This window comes from Dryobates pubescens, chromosome Z (genome assembly GCF_014839835.1).
Source record: "Dryobates pubescens isolate bDryPub1 chromosome Z, bDryPub1.pri, whole genome shotgun sequence".
Classification (NCBI taxonomy): Eukaryota; Metazoa; Chordata; class Aves; order Piciformes; family Picidae; genus Dryobates; species Dryobates pubescens.
In genome coordinates, this window is record NC_071657.1 from 46,220,804 (window position 1) to 46,235,235 (window position 14,432).

Sequence of the window (14,432 nt, forward strand, 5' to 3'; positions counted from 1 at the left end):
TGTCCCCATGACCAGAAAAAGTCACATGTATCCGTCATCACAAAAAGTAGACTGAACCAAAAAATTGTGTATAATACAAGTTATTATTTGTCTGAAAGACTGTGAAAAGTAGCTACCAGTAGAAAGTAGAATTTGTTAGTAAAATTCCACAGTAGGAAGACAATACCAAATATCCCCATGTCAAGCCTATTTAGCTTTACATTATTGGCATTATCAAACCTTCTGACTATGGTAATGTAATATTTCCTCATGTTTGAATAAATTTGAAATTGACAGTGTTGCTCTAATATTAAAGAAAAAGGAAAAGGTGTATCAGTACAAAAAAGCACAAGGCAAAATAGAGCTATTAATCTTAACCAACAGCCTAGACACCTAGCCAAAGGGAGCAGAGCCTTAAATCCCTAGATTCTAGCAAGTATCAATGTGCAACTTAAAAATACATTCAAAACATTTAGCATACTTCACAGGGATTAAGTTTTGTCTTCGGATCTGCTATACCGTCTGTTACAAAGAATAACAAAGGAGTATCTAGTAGTACTTAAATCATGCTTCTCTTACCATAGAATGGTTTAGGTTAGAAGGCACGTCCAAACATTACCTGGCCCAACTCCCTCTGCAGTAAGCAGGGACATCCACAACTAGATCCAGTTGCCCCCAGCCCCTTAAGCATTTCCAGAAACAGGGCCTCAACTACCTCCCTGGGCAACCTGTTCCAGTGTTTCACTGCCCTCATGGTAAAGAACTTGTTCCTAACAGCCAATCTAAATCTACTCTTCCTAGTTTGAAGGCATTGCCCCTCATCCTATTACCACAGGACTTTGAAAACAGTCTCTCTCCATCCTTCTTGGAGGCCCTCTTCAGGTACTGGAAGGTCCTTACTAGGTCTCCCTGGAGCTTTCTCCAGACTGAACAATGCCAGCTCCCTCAGCCTGTTGTACCAGAGGTGTTACAACCCCCTGACGATTCTCTTGCCCCTCCTCTGGGCCCACTCCATCAGGTTCATGGTCTTCCTGTATTGAGGGCTCCAGACCTGGACACAATACTCCAGGTGAGGTCTCACCAGAGCAAAGTGGCAGAATCACCTCTGTGGATCTGCTGGCAATGCATCTGTTGACACAGCCCAGGCCTTCTGAGCTGCAAGTTCACACTGTCTGCTCACATTCAGCTTCTCATCCATCAGACTCCCAAAGTCCTTTTCCATAGGGCTGCCTTCTATAACCAGTCTTTATTGATAGTGAGGATTCTTCTGGCCCAGGCGCAGAACCCTGCACTTGCTCACTGGACATGTTCACCTGGCCCCACCTCTCCAGCTTGTCCAGGTCCCTCTGGATGACATCTGTCCCTCTGGTGTATCGACAACACCACTCAGCTTGGGGTCATTTGCAAACATTCTGATGGTGCACTTGATCCCACTGTCTATATCACTGATAAAAAACAGCACAGGTCCCAGTACAGACCCCTGAGGGAAAGCACTTGTCACGACTCTCCATCGGGACCTCAAGTCACTGAGTGCTACCCTCCTGATGCGACCATCCATTATAGCTTGTTTTCTTTTACTTTTATCAATGTAAGTAAAAATTTGATTTTTTTGACAAATACCTTGCTATTTTCTCTCTCATGGGTATCTCTGCAAGTTTACTGAGGCAACTAGTAGAAAATAGTTACGGTAAACGTGTTTCAATTTATACCTTACCCAGTCTACCAGATTTGAACAATTAAAAATGTATTCTCTTCCACCAGAAAGAGCCCATTTGTGAGATTAATGTACTACAGCATAGAAGGTCTACAGGAAATAGAAGAGAATGCTATATCTACACACTTGGAAGATCATAAAGAAAAAATAATAATACAGTGCTTTAATAGTGTTTATTTCTCAAAGGTGCAGTCAAACGTACCTGAAGGTGTGGAATCAAATCACACAGAAGTTGAAGAATCTGGCATTCCAGCTCAGAGGGTGCTTCTTTGTGCTCCAGACCACAAGGCTGAAGTAAGATCTTAAGTAAACCCATTCGGAGCTCAGCATATTCCCGTAACTGAGATGGTTCACAATACAGGTATCTTAGGAATGGAGCCATTATGCCAACACATGAGCTCTGTGCCCTGCATTCAAGAAACAAGCTGCCAAGACTGCTTTCTACTGAAAGCTGAAAAAATGACAAGGAAAACCCAAGCAACATGACATTACCTGCAATAATTTACAGAATGCAATTGACAGAAATGTGTCCAGAAAGGCACTACTCAATCTCAAAAAACCTTTGACTCATTAGCACAAAGTTCTGTCATGAGACCTCATACAGCAACCATTCAATGAAGTGCAGTGGTGAAAAGACTATTTAAGCATGGGAATTATTCAATAGGTACTTGTAGATTATGTCAATCTTACTTGTTTTTTTCTCATCAACTCAAGAAAGTGACTTTCCTTGCTGAATGTTGTGAGGGACTAGTGTACCTTTCTCACGTAGTGTTTAGAGAAGATATTAGGTTTTTAAAACATAGAACCTAATTTCAATTTTAAAAAGAGCCACCCATTCCTTGCCCATTGGTCTTAAACAATTGCACAAAACAGGAACTGCTTTAACCAAGATAGCTTCCCACTACAAAAATCTATCACAGAACAGTTGCTTTTGCTTGGCCACATTAGGAATAGCTGCTGTTCCTGATATACAAAGCTAAATGTACAGAGAATCAAAATTAAAAGTAGGTTTTAAACAAAATTCATGCCTGGCACAGAGCTTCACAAAGAACTCAGCAACCAATTTACATCAACATATGTGGCCATTTTTGACATCGTGCTTAAGGACATGGTTTACCAGTGCAACTTATTGTGTTAGATTAATGGCTCAACTCAACGTTCTTAAGGGTCTTTTCCAACACAAATGTTCCTATGCTACTAAATTCTCAGTCTATAACTGTATTTCACAGAAACCTATGCACAAAAAGCAGCACATGAAGAGTTTTTTCCTTTAAATTCAAAACAAGCCACCAGCAAGAAATCCACAGCTCATTCCACCGTTTAGACATCTGACAGGACTCTTCACGAGTCCCAGGTGGAAGAAGCAGCCTGCAAACAGTGTTTGAAAAATGCTCTGATCTGTCAAGTTGAACAAAGCACACTCTTGCTTGAAAGTCTTACAGTTGGCAACATCATCTAGATCCACTAGAAATTTAAAAGATTTGTTCACTCAAGAGCAACAGAGTACACAAGCCAATTTCACTGTACTATGACTCTACTGGATTTGTATGAGCCTTCCATAAACCAGGAGATAATTTGGGTTTTTTTGCCTGAATAGCACACATATAGGTATAACATGACTGAAAACATTTGTTTTTAAGGCTGCTACAGCATTTGGTATTTTACACTGAGACATAATTGGGTAAGTTTCTTGGAGGTACACATAAAGAAATTTTAAATTGTTGGTACTTTGGATATTTCTTCATTGTTAAAGACATTTTATAATGACTGATTTTTTTTTTTTCTTCTATTTTTTTCCTTTTAAATCAAGAAGCATGCACAATTTTTAAAGATCTTATCCTTTGCTATGAGATACAATAATCTGTACTTTCCCTTTATACTTCCACCATTTTGTACAGGTGGGTTATACCTGCATATTTGTTGTATTTTTTGACAAATCAAGTAATCCAAATAGTTCATCTTTTTGGGTTGCTTTTTTAATCCAAAGGCGCTATGAATTTTTACCTACCCATAAAAATTATTATCAACATACAAGAGTTAAGAGAAAAATATTTCATTTAATGTTGATGCATTCTTCTAGGATTTTATGTATATTCTATTTTTAACCTTTAAATAGTGTAATTAAATTTTACAGTTACCTTTTTTCAAAAGATGGAATTCTCATTGATCATTGTAATTGTGTTCAGGAAAAATAAGTTACACTGATATGACTGAGTCAGCTACATTTGCTGGGGTTTAATTATTCATTCACCTACCTCTCTGGACTCTGATGGAAAAATCTTGTTATCTGCTGCAGTAGAACTGGCCAGGAGTCAGGTCTGTTTTCAAGGACACTGATTAATGGATGAGGAGTGATCCTGAAATACAAAGATATCATATTTGGATCTGCATTATAATGCAGAAATCAAATGTGCAAAGTAACTACCATGAAAATAAAAGCAGCTTTGCCATGACCGCTAGACTGTCAAAAGAACACATATTAAAGGAACATCAGGAAACAAGATCAGAACCAAATCTGTACTTGGGGAAAAAAAAAGTTGGTCTAATTTTCTTTTAATAAATATCTAAGGATGATTGCATAGTCTTATGAGAGCCACTGGTAACAGCACTAGGGTCTAGCAGTATGCTGCAAGTAATACAGAAAATATTTGAACCATGTGTCATGAATCAGTCTAGTCTTTCAAGCACAGGTACAGTCTTCCACACCTGCAACTAACTGAGACATCCTGTGGTACATCTCAAGAGAAATTGCATCCATTTCAGACATTTACCATGACTTTAAAATGAAATAATGAGGGGAAAAAAGGGGGGAAAAAGCTAGAAAGAAATAGGACTACAGCACATACACCCACAGCATACACACACATCCCTCTAACACAACGTTAAGGTTCCTTGCAAGTGTATAAAGGCTAAATGAGTTTCACACATGCGAGCTGCTGCACTCCAAGGATATCAGATATGGAATGCTGCAGTAAAAAAAAAAAAAGGTCTTTTCCTTGATACGATGTTATTTTTACTACAATGAGTGATACAGTCAAGTACACGTTTTAGAATGGACTCCTAATGGTATTTGATTTGTTGGGTTTTGTTGTTTTAAAAACCTGGGAAGAGGAGAAAGCCCAAGATCTGAAGCATTCTCTTTATTACAGAAGACAACATTCATACAGAAGACACACTCATATTCAGTAACATTGTGCTTTGACACAGGTTTTGTCCTGAGCAGCACCAAATATAACCAGCTCCAGGTGAAGTGGTGATATACATTACATAGCAAATCTTAATTGCATTATGTGATTGTGTATTAAGGCTTCCCTTGAGTGAGTTAAAGACATAACACTTGCCTGCTCTGAAGAGGAATGTTTAGACTTACGCTATGTCTAGTCAGGCACTATGAAAATGCATCATCTAGAAGACATACCTTTAAACTGAAAGAGGTGCTCCCTATTTTAAAATTTTCAATGTTAATGCTGTTTTAATTCTAGGCAACTGACTAGTCTTGAAAATAATTAGGGTAATAAAAATTGCCACTAGTTGAATAAAAAGCCTTCCAAGTTATGAAAGTGAGTTACAGAACATTTCACTTGCATAAATGCTTCTTGTTTTCCTAGCAATGAGGTCAGAACAGAGAGCTAACAACCAATGAAGCTGCAAATATCTACTTAAATAGACAACAGCAATCAAATATGACAATATGACCTACTGAACTCTGTAGCTGTGTGACTCGGGTAACAGCATATAACTTCATGCTACAAAAAAAGCAAGAATTCAGAGATACCTGAAGGAAAACCAAGTTTTGGTCAACTGCTTCTCTTCAAAAGATTCAAACCACATTGGATCATTAAGTGCTGTCAGAGAAAATTTTCCTACATAATACCTCCTCTTTCCATTGACTGATAGTCTTAAAGCAAAAAAAGGTTGTTAACATGCCTATTGGCTAAGTATAAATCTGCTGCTTACTTTCTGTCCTCTATTACTTCAAATCACTCTGAATGATAACATTTCACCTTCCTTGTATGTTACCAGCAGTTTTTCTTTACTGGAGTCTGGAGGCACTGTTTTTCTTCACTCTGCCGGGGAAAGGCTATTTCATTATTCCAACCGATCCTACTACCCTCTTTTTCAAATGGAGCCAGGACTAAGTTCCTTTAATTTAGCATCTTCTACCAGAAGATTATAACTAAGTTTATTTGCTGCTAAAGTTTGCAAAAGAATTCCATCTTACTACCCTCCATTACATGCTTTTTTTTACAAAGCCTCCAAGAATGTAGGCTTTGTAGCAAGAACTGATATCGCTAGGGAAAGGCACACAAGGTTACAGGAATGCAAGCTCGTCTGACACAAAGTCTGTTTTGCTTTTCTTCACTATTTTCTTCACTATGACATGAGTCCTGCTGTCCAAACAGTGCATCTTATTTCCTCAAAACACTATACCTACAGCCTGCTACAAAAATGTCTCTTAACTGCACAAAAAGTACCTTGAAACATATTCATGAAATGTATCAAACTGGGACAGAAAAGATAAAACAGTGGCTATAATGTCAGCACTGACTCATGGTTTCTGAAGAAATGAAGTCACTAAGATGTTCCCTCGAAAGGCTGCTATTGCATCACAAGCAGCTTTATATAAGTAGCATCTTTAAGTAATTTATTTTCACCTGGCAATCACTTTAACATTACAAGTATTCAGGAACCTTATTTTGCCAACATGAATAAAGCAGGAAAAACAAATGAGAGGGAAAGGTCTGCCGTCCCAAAATGTAAGACTTCTCAAAAGTACTATTAGGAATTATCCAGCTACTGAATTTGAACAAGTCCCAGTACTTACTTGCTCTTTCACACACACTTCCTCCTTGTTGCCATTGATTCTCTTGAGCTTATGGCAGCAATCTTATTCCTACGCTATAAAACATTTAGCTTTCAACCAAAAAACACAAAACCAAAAACACAGAACTGGAGAATTATTTAGGTTGGAAGGCATCTCCTCAGATCATCTAATCGAACCTATGAATTCAAGCAGATTAAGCTAGTGAAATCTGCCCAGTATCCCATGCAGCCAGGTTTTGCCCCCGACCTCTGCAGGATATGTCAGTGCTCAATTATGTGCCTAGTGAAACAGAAAAACAACAGACGGAAAGCTTGTATCAACACTTAATCTGTGTGTTCTGGAAATCAGATAAAAAGTTATGATGCTATCTAAATAAAACCAATGTGAAGCTAACCTGATTCCATACAGATTCCAAACAGCCTCATTGTCATCTTTTCCAAGTTGAACAGCTTGAATTTGTAGTAATTTCCAAATAGTTTTTATTAAACCATGAACATTCCTGTTGACAAAAAGAAATACATTACTGTTATGTACACAGCTGTACTAGCTGACTTTTTCCATGAGAGGAGGATCTCAAGAACAAAGCTGACAACCAAGAAGCCTTGGGTCCTCCTTGAAGACACCCTCTTATTTGCTTACACAACTTGGTACAAGTTCTGCATCCACCTACCTTTGTTTTCTTAATGAGCAAAACAGCACAGACTATAATTCGTACATCAGTCATAACCTTTGATGATTTGTTTCTATCACACCTTAAATTTGCTGTCCCCAGATTAACTGAAACTGGTGGTTTTAATATGTCAAAACTGGAAAATTAGCAATTCTCTGAAGGCGAGGATGTAAGTAAACATCTGGTGTGGATCCAGAGTAGCCTTGCGGTAAAGAACTTCAGATACTAGTGGACGAGACGCTGCACATGAGCCAGCAATGTGCACCTGCAGCCCAGAGGGTAAAAACGTATCCTGAACTGCATGAAAAGCAGCATGGCCAGCAGATCAAGAGAGGTGATTCTGCCGTTCTACTCTGCTCCAATGAGACCTCACCTGGAGTACTGTGTCCATCTCTGGAGTACTCACCAAAGCAGGTCTAGGGGAGCACTGCAAGCATAATCAGAAGGCTGTAGCACCACTCGACAAAAATGGGCTGAAATAGTTTGGGTTGTTCAGCCTGAACATGAGAAGGCTGTAAGAGAGACCTTACAGCAGCATTTCAGTATCTGAAGGGGACCTACAAGAAAGCTGGGGAGGGGCTGTTTAGAAGGGCACGCTGCAATGTGATGAGAGGCAATGGTTTTAAAATAAAGCAGGGTAGATTTAGGTTGGACATCAGGAGAACGTTCTTTACAATGAGAGTAGTGAAATACTACAGGTTGCCTAGAGGTGGAAGCACCATCTCTGAAGAAACTCAATGTCAAGCTCGATAGGGCTCTGATCAACATGATCTACTTGGGCATGTCAGTCACAGCACTTCTCCTTTTTCCCTGTATTTCCAGGGCATCCATCTGACAATAACCACGAAATCAGCCAAGTAAAACCACTACCTTGCAGAGGGAATTAGGTTGAGAGCCCCATTAAGAACATAGTTGAGCTCAGCATGTTTCTCCGCAACAAGTGCCACCAGTCCCTCAGAGCAGGCCGTTCGCAAGGCAACGTACTCACTGCAGCAGCTCTCCCAGAGCAAGTTCAGAGCAGGAGTCTGCAGGCAAAGGCGTGAGACACAAGCAGTGAGAAGGCTGACAGTGATTTCTTCTCATTCATCTCAAATACACCTTTAAATAAAAACCTCCCCTCTGCTGAAGTCTTAGAGAACACAAGATGAAATTGAAGTACAAATTCAACACTTAAGAAATGCCTTTCAGAAGACAGCTCCCACTCTCCTGCCCACTACTACCTATACCCTCAGTACATATAGAAGTCTCTGGGAAAACTGTAAAGCAGATAATTTTTTAGATTGTGCCTATGCAGGTAGGCTATCATCAATGCCATTTTCCTTAAAAAGACCAAGATGTCATTTGAGACAACTCAGGAGTTGTTATGTCAAGCTATACAGGGGCAGTGCAGACAGCTAGAGGCAGGCATACAAAGAGCTACCCAGAGGTAAGTCATCGGTACTCATGATGAAGTACTTCATTCTCTCCATTTGCTACCAAGCATAAAGATCTGGCAGTACTCATCAGAACTACTGCTTGTTTTCATGCTTAAAGAAACAAAAGCTCTGCTTAGCCAATATGAAATACATGACCAATACAGGTTATGCGAAATGCCATATTTTAAGTATTTACAGTAATACAAAAGACCTTCTTATTCAAGTGACAATGTCTCACCATGCAGAACTTGACTTGCAGTAGAGTAAATAAATTCAAATAAAATCCTCTTACTCTGATCACAGCTAGATGTTGGTACTCTGCAGAATTAAGACTTCTGTCATTAAGACTTCTGAAGGAAGTAAAACCTCTCTTCTAATCCCACAGATTTACCATTCCTAGCTGTGCAGTCAGACACATGTTGCTAACTACTGTACTTAGCTTCCAGGATTTATTAAAATTACACAATGGAGAATGGGAAGCCATAGATAAACATAAGCATCTATGGATGGGAGAGGAGACAGAAGTGAACAAATGCTACAGACCTTGTCAGATGCCTGTCTGATCTTCTCTGAAGAAGCATTTTCTTTCAGTACTGCAGCAATCAGATGACTCACTGCCTAAAATTTAAAAACAAACCAACCCAACAAACCACATGAACACCAAGTGTTATTTTTCAGTTCTCCATCAGAAAGAATTTACACAGTTGATGCATACAATGATTTTATCATGACCTGAAATACCAAACTTACTTGTATGGAAGCCAAAATGTTTTAGGGCAAAAAATCTTCAAAATGCTGGCATACTACTTTTTACTATTATGCTGAGGCACAACATAAACTTCCATAGGGCTTCATGTAGGTCCAAGGATCTAATTGTAAAGAATCACTTCCAGGATTAGAATCAGCCACATACTCAGGAATTGCAGGTATTTTAACACATCAACTATAACAGACCTTTACAACTCCACTGCTGTACAGACCTCTGTGTACTTAACAGCACTGGTAATTATTAAATCCTGGGCTACACAGGGCAGAGGAAATATGAGAGGAAGTGGAACACAGCAAATTTAAGCAACTTGCCCAAATTTTTGCACCACAACTTTTCCTAAACACCAATGAAAAACATACTGTCATACCTTAAGCACTTTATGTTATCCCCTGGCATCCCTCCAGCCAGAAATGTTTCATTTACTTTAAATAAGGAATCTGAAGTTGACAGTATTTTTCATAAAGCTATTCTGTGACAGAGGTCATGAACAAGGTTTAAAGTTTCAAGAGCCTCCTAAAAATGCTTCCTTTCTAAAGAGTGAGGGCTTCAGATCTAAACAACAAATGCTTATTTGAGGTTTAGTATGTCATTTAATAGAAAAAAAGTCTGATTTACGCAAATTGCCTCAAAAAAAAATAAATCTAAATGTGGGACTGAAATAACCTCAACAGGCTTAAGTGTGCCTGAATCCAGGATTCTGTTTTCTGACTCTTTTCTAATGTGCTAGAACTGTCTCATTTCGTAATGACTGATACTGCTACACAGAAAGTAGTTTCTGTGAGAGACAGAAAGATCTTTTTTCATAGTAAGGGCTCAAAGATGTTTCAGAACCACAGCTGCATCTACTCTATGGTAAGGGCAGATCCCTACTTTTGGAAAAAGTGAACTAGAAAGGCAGCAGGGAAAAAATACACTAACAAACAAAAAAAAGTTATAATAAGATAGAAAGACATTTTAAATGTTTGCAGGTTCCTTCTCCTTTCAGGATTATTTACACTTATTTTAGAAACTAGTTACTAGCCTGATATGACAAAGAGTAGCACGGTAAGGTAACAGTTTACATTTCCAGGAAAGACGACACTTTAAACCTACCTAAACTACAGGAACTATGCCTTTTGAGGCACTCTAACATATCTTATTTAAAAAAAAAAAGTTTATTATATGGGAATCTTACTTTCATGAAAACAGAAAGAAACAGGACAAAGGCAGACACTTAACTCGGTTGCTCTTTAGCTATCCCACTGTGAAAGCTGCAACATGCTCCCTGGATAGATCAGATCTTTTTTTAGTGAACTTACCAAGTGGGTTGGCTGGGGGGTTTTTTATTTATCCTGAACTCCAGAAATTAATTCATACCCACATTCCTAAAACACTTTCACTACAAGAGGAGGCTCCAGGGAGACCCAGTAACAACCTTCTAGCACCTGAAGGATGGAGAAAGACTACTTACAAGGGCCTATGGTGACAGGATGAGGAGCAATGGTTTCAAACTAGAGAAGAGTAGATTTAGTTTGGATGTTAGGAGCAAGTTCCTTACCATGGGGGTAGTGGAACACTGGAACAGGCTGCCCAGGGAGGTAGCTGAGGCCCCATTCCTGAGACATTCAAAGGTGAGGTTCAACCAGGCTGTGGGTGACCTTATCTAGTTGAGGATGTCCCTGCTCACTGCAGGAAAGTTGGACTAGATGACCTTTGGAGGTCCCTTCCACCCCAGGTGGAATGTTTTTCTCCAGTGAAGGAAAAGGAACAGGTTCAAAGATGGCATGTCATAGAATCAGTCAAGGTTGGAAGGGACCACAAGGATCATTGAGTTCCAAACCCCCCTGCCATGGGCAGGGACACCCCACACTACATCAGGCTGGCCAGAGCCTCATCCAGCCTGGTCTTAAACACCTCCAGGGATGGTGCCCCAACCACCTCCCTGGACAACCCATTCCAGGGCTTCACCACTCTCATGGTGAAGAACTTCTTCCTCATATCCAGTTTGAATCTCCCCATATCCAGCTTCATTCCATTCCCCCTAGTCCTATCACTACCTGACATCCTGAGAAGTCCCTCCCTAGCCTTCTTGTAGGCCCCCTTCAGATACTGGAAGGCCACAATTAGGTCACCTCGGAGCCTTCTCCTCTCCAGACTCAACAGCCCCAACTCTTCCAGTCTGTCCTCATAGGAGAGGTTCTCCAGCCCTCTGATCATCCTCATGGCCCTTCTTTGGACATGTTCCAGCACGTCCATATCCCTCTTGTAATAGGGGCTCCAGAACTGGATGCAGTACTCCAGGTGGGGTCTCACCAGAGCTGAGTAGAGGGGGAAGATCACCTCCCTTGACCTGCTGGCCACACTTCTCTTCATGCAGCCCAGGATCTGATTGGATTTCCAGGCTGCAAGTGCACACTGAGAGCTCATGTTGAGCTTCTTCTCCACCAGCACCCCCAAGTCTCTCTCCTCTGGGCTGCTTTCCAGCCAGTCACTGCCCAGCCTGGATTTGTGCCTGGGATTGCCTCGACCCTGATGCAGGACCCTGCACTTGGCCTTGTTGAACCTCATGAAGTTGGCTTGTGCCCACCTCTCCAGCCTGTCAAGGTCCCTCTGGATGGCATCCCTTCCCTCCAGCGTGTCTGCTGCACCACACAGCTTTGTGTCATCAGCAAACTTGCTGAGGGTGCACTTAATGCCACTGTCCATGTCACCGACGAAGATGTTGAACAAGACTGGTCCCAGGACTGATCCCTGAGGGACTCCGCTTGTCACTGGCCTCCACTGGGACATGGACCCATTGACAGCCACTCTTTGGGTGTGGCCATCAAGCCAGTTCTTTATCCATCTGGTGGTCCAGCCATCAAACCCATGTTTCACCAGTTTGGAGACCAGGATGTGGTGTGGGACAGTGTCGAAGGCTTTGCTCAGATTCAAGTAAACAACATCAGTTGCTCGCCCCTCATCTATTAATGTTGTCACCTGTTCATAGAAGGCCACCAGGTTTGTCAGGCAGAATCTGCCCTTGGTGAAGCCATGCTGACTGTTCCAAATCACCTCTTCAGTATTTTTCTGTGTTAGTAGTGGCCTGGAAGCCGTTTCTATTTGCCTTTGGAGGGCCTCATCTGCTTGGTTCTGCTGGTCAGGTGGCCTGTAGGAGACCCCCACAGTAATATCTCTTTCCCCTGTCTTGCCTTTAATTTTAACCCATACACTCTCAACCAGCTCGTCATCTTTTCCCAGATGGAGCTCCACTGATTCCAGCTGGTCATTGACATAGAGGGCAACACCTCCTCCCCTTCCCTGCTTATCCTTCCTAAAGAGCTTATACTCGTCTATCCCCACATTCCAGTCGTGGGAATCATCCCACCAAGTTTCAGTAATAGCCACTATGTCATGGCATCCCAGCAGCACAGTGGCCCTTAATTCATCCTGTTTGTTGCCTAAGCTGCGTGCATTTGCATAGAGGCACTTCACCTGGGCTGGCCCTGTCGTCCTCTTGTGCCAATTCCCCTTGGTTTCCACAGAGTGACCTGGTACATCATTTGTAGCTTGTCTCAGGGCAGCAAGTTGAGAACCCTTACTAGCTCTCCATCTCTCTGCCTCTGGTGAGCTGCCCCTCTGTTTGTCACTGGCCAGCAGGAGACTATTAATCCCCTTCCCCCTTCAAATCTAGTTTAAAGCCCTATCAATGAGCCCTGCCAGTTCCTGCCCCAGGATCCTTTTCCCCCTCTGGGACAAGTGCATCCCTATAAGTTGTTTTCAGCTCTGGTGCCATGTAAAGCAAGCCGTGATTGTAGAACCCAAAATATCCTACTCATTAAGTCTAGTAATGATGTGAACTTATCTGCAGGACAAGACACCTGGCTAGACCTTAGATGAACTATAGCTTTCAAGCATACGACTTCCTTTCTGAAATGCCAAGTGGACTACAAGGGGACTCCTGTGTCACTCTTTCAAAGTAAATTATTGTAAATCAGTGGAGACTGAGCTGAACTAAGAAGGCAACAGAGAAACCACGCTGCAGTGACTGCTTAAGCTAACTTACTCCCTCAAACAAATGGATAAACTTAATCTTGAGTTTAAAACAGGAAGAGGAAGAAAACCAGGAAGCCAGCAACAATCTTAGAGCAAAAGAGATACATTTTTAATACTAAAATGAGAGAAGGCCCAAGCAAGGAACATGTACTTTTTACATGGAGCCTACTACTATCCATTAAAAAAGCTGTAATAAACATTTCATGCACATGACAACACTTCAGGAGAATAGGATCAGAAGCCAGTGCATCAATGTGAAAATAAAGTGGTTGTGCCTCCTGATCACAGTGAAGCTGCACACAGTTTCTGATGGCACACAAGACTGAAGCAGTTCATCAGTTCTCATGACATAGGAAGACTAAACAGATCAGGATTAATCTGTGTTTAGTTTTCTGAAGACAGTTCTATAAAGTGTTGTCAAGTGTTTCACACATGGCACCTGGTAACTCCTGGCTTCTCTTGAAAACCTGGAGTCACTAAAAAAAAACATTTGGCCTCACTTATATCTTCTATTCCTAGAAAGTTTCTGATTGTCCTGCAGAGTCTTTACAGTGAAAAGCAATTATGTCCAACATCTGCATTACACAGAGAGGGCAATTAGTATTTCTCACTACCTTCTCTAATGCTATACTTCCTGCCTTTGGAGCATTAAGAAACCAGTCTTCAGGCAGCAGGCCCTGGAACAAGGGTATCCACAGCCAATTCAATTTGTTTAATACTTCTAAAAAAACATTACCTGTGACTGAATAAGTGCATTAGGAAATTCAAGTCGCTTCTTGATGTCATCCAACATTCTGGCTCTGTCATATGATGCTTACCCTGCAATAGATTTATATATATGTATGTGCTATTTGCCAAAAAAAAACCAACAATGTACAAGATTTATGTTGTATTTAGCAGCAGATGTAAGCATTAAAGTATATTATTCTTGAGAGCATTTAAAGTATATCCCATTTCTCAAAGGTGATTTAAAAGGCAAATTTCTCCACAAATTCTTCTATTATTTCATGGGAAACTAGAAGTAAAACAAATAGGGGGAAAAAAAA

At 40.8% G+C, this 14,432-nt stretch overlaps 1 protein-coding gene across 1 annotated transcript in view; it reads right to left on the reverse strand.

The window, feature by feature from the left end:
- Window positions 1-14,200, reverse strand: part of FOCAD (focadhesin) — a 96,888-nt gene extending 82,688 nt beyond the window's left edge. The window contains exons 1-6 of the mRNA XM_009906619.2: window positions 14,123-14,200; window positions 9,147-9,221; window positions 8,059-8,213; window positions 6,913-7,017; window positions 3,949-4,050; window positions 1,896-2,100 (exon numbers count right to left, since the gene is read on the reverse strand). Coding sequence (XP_009904921.2) covers window positions 1,896-2,100; window positions 3,949-4,050; window positions 6,913-7,017; window positions 8,059-8,213; window positions 9,147-9,221; window positions 14,123-14,179 — 699 coding nt within the window. The 5' untranslated portion in view covers window positions 14,180-14,200. The remainder of the gene's footprint in view (window positions 1-1,895; window positions 2,101-3,948; window positions 4,051-6,912; window positions 7,018-8,058; window positions 8,214-9,146; window positions 9,222-14,122) is intronic.
- Between the last annotated feature and the right edge of the window lie 232 nt (window positions 14,201-14,432).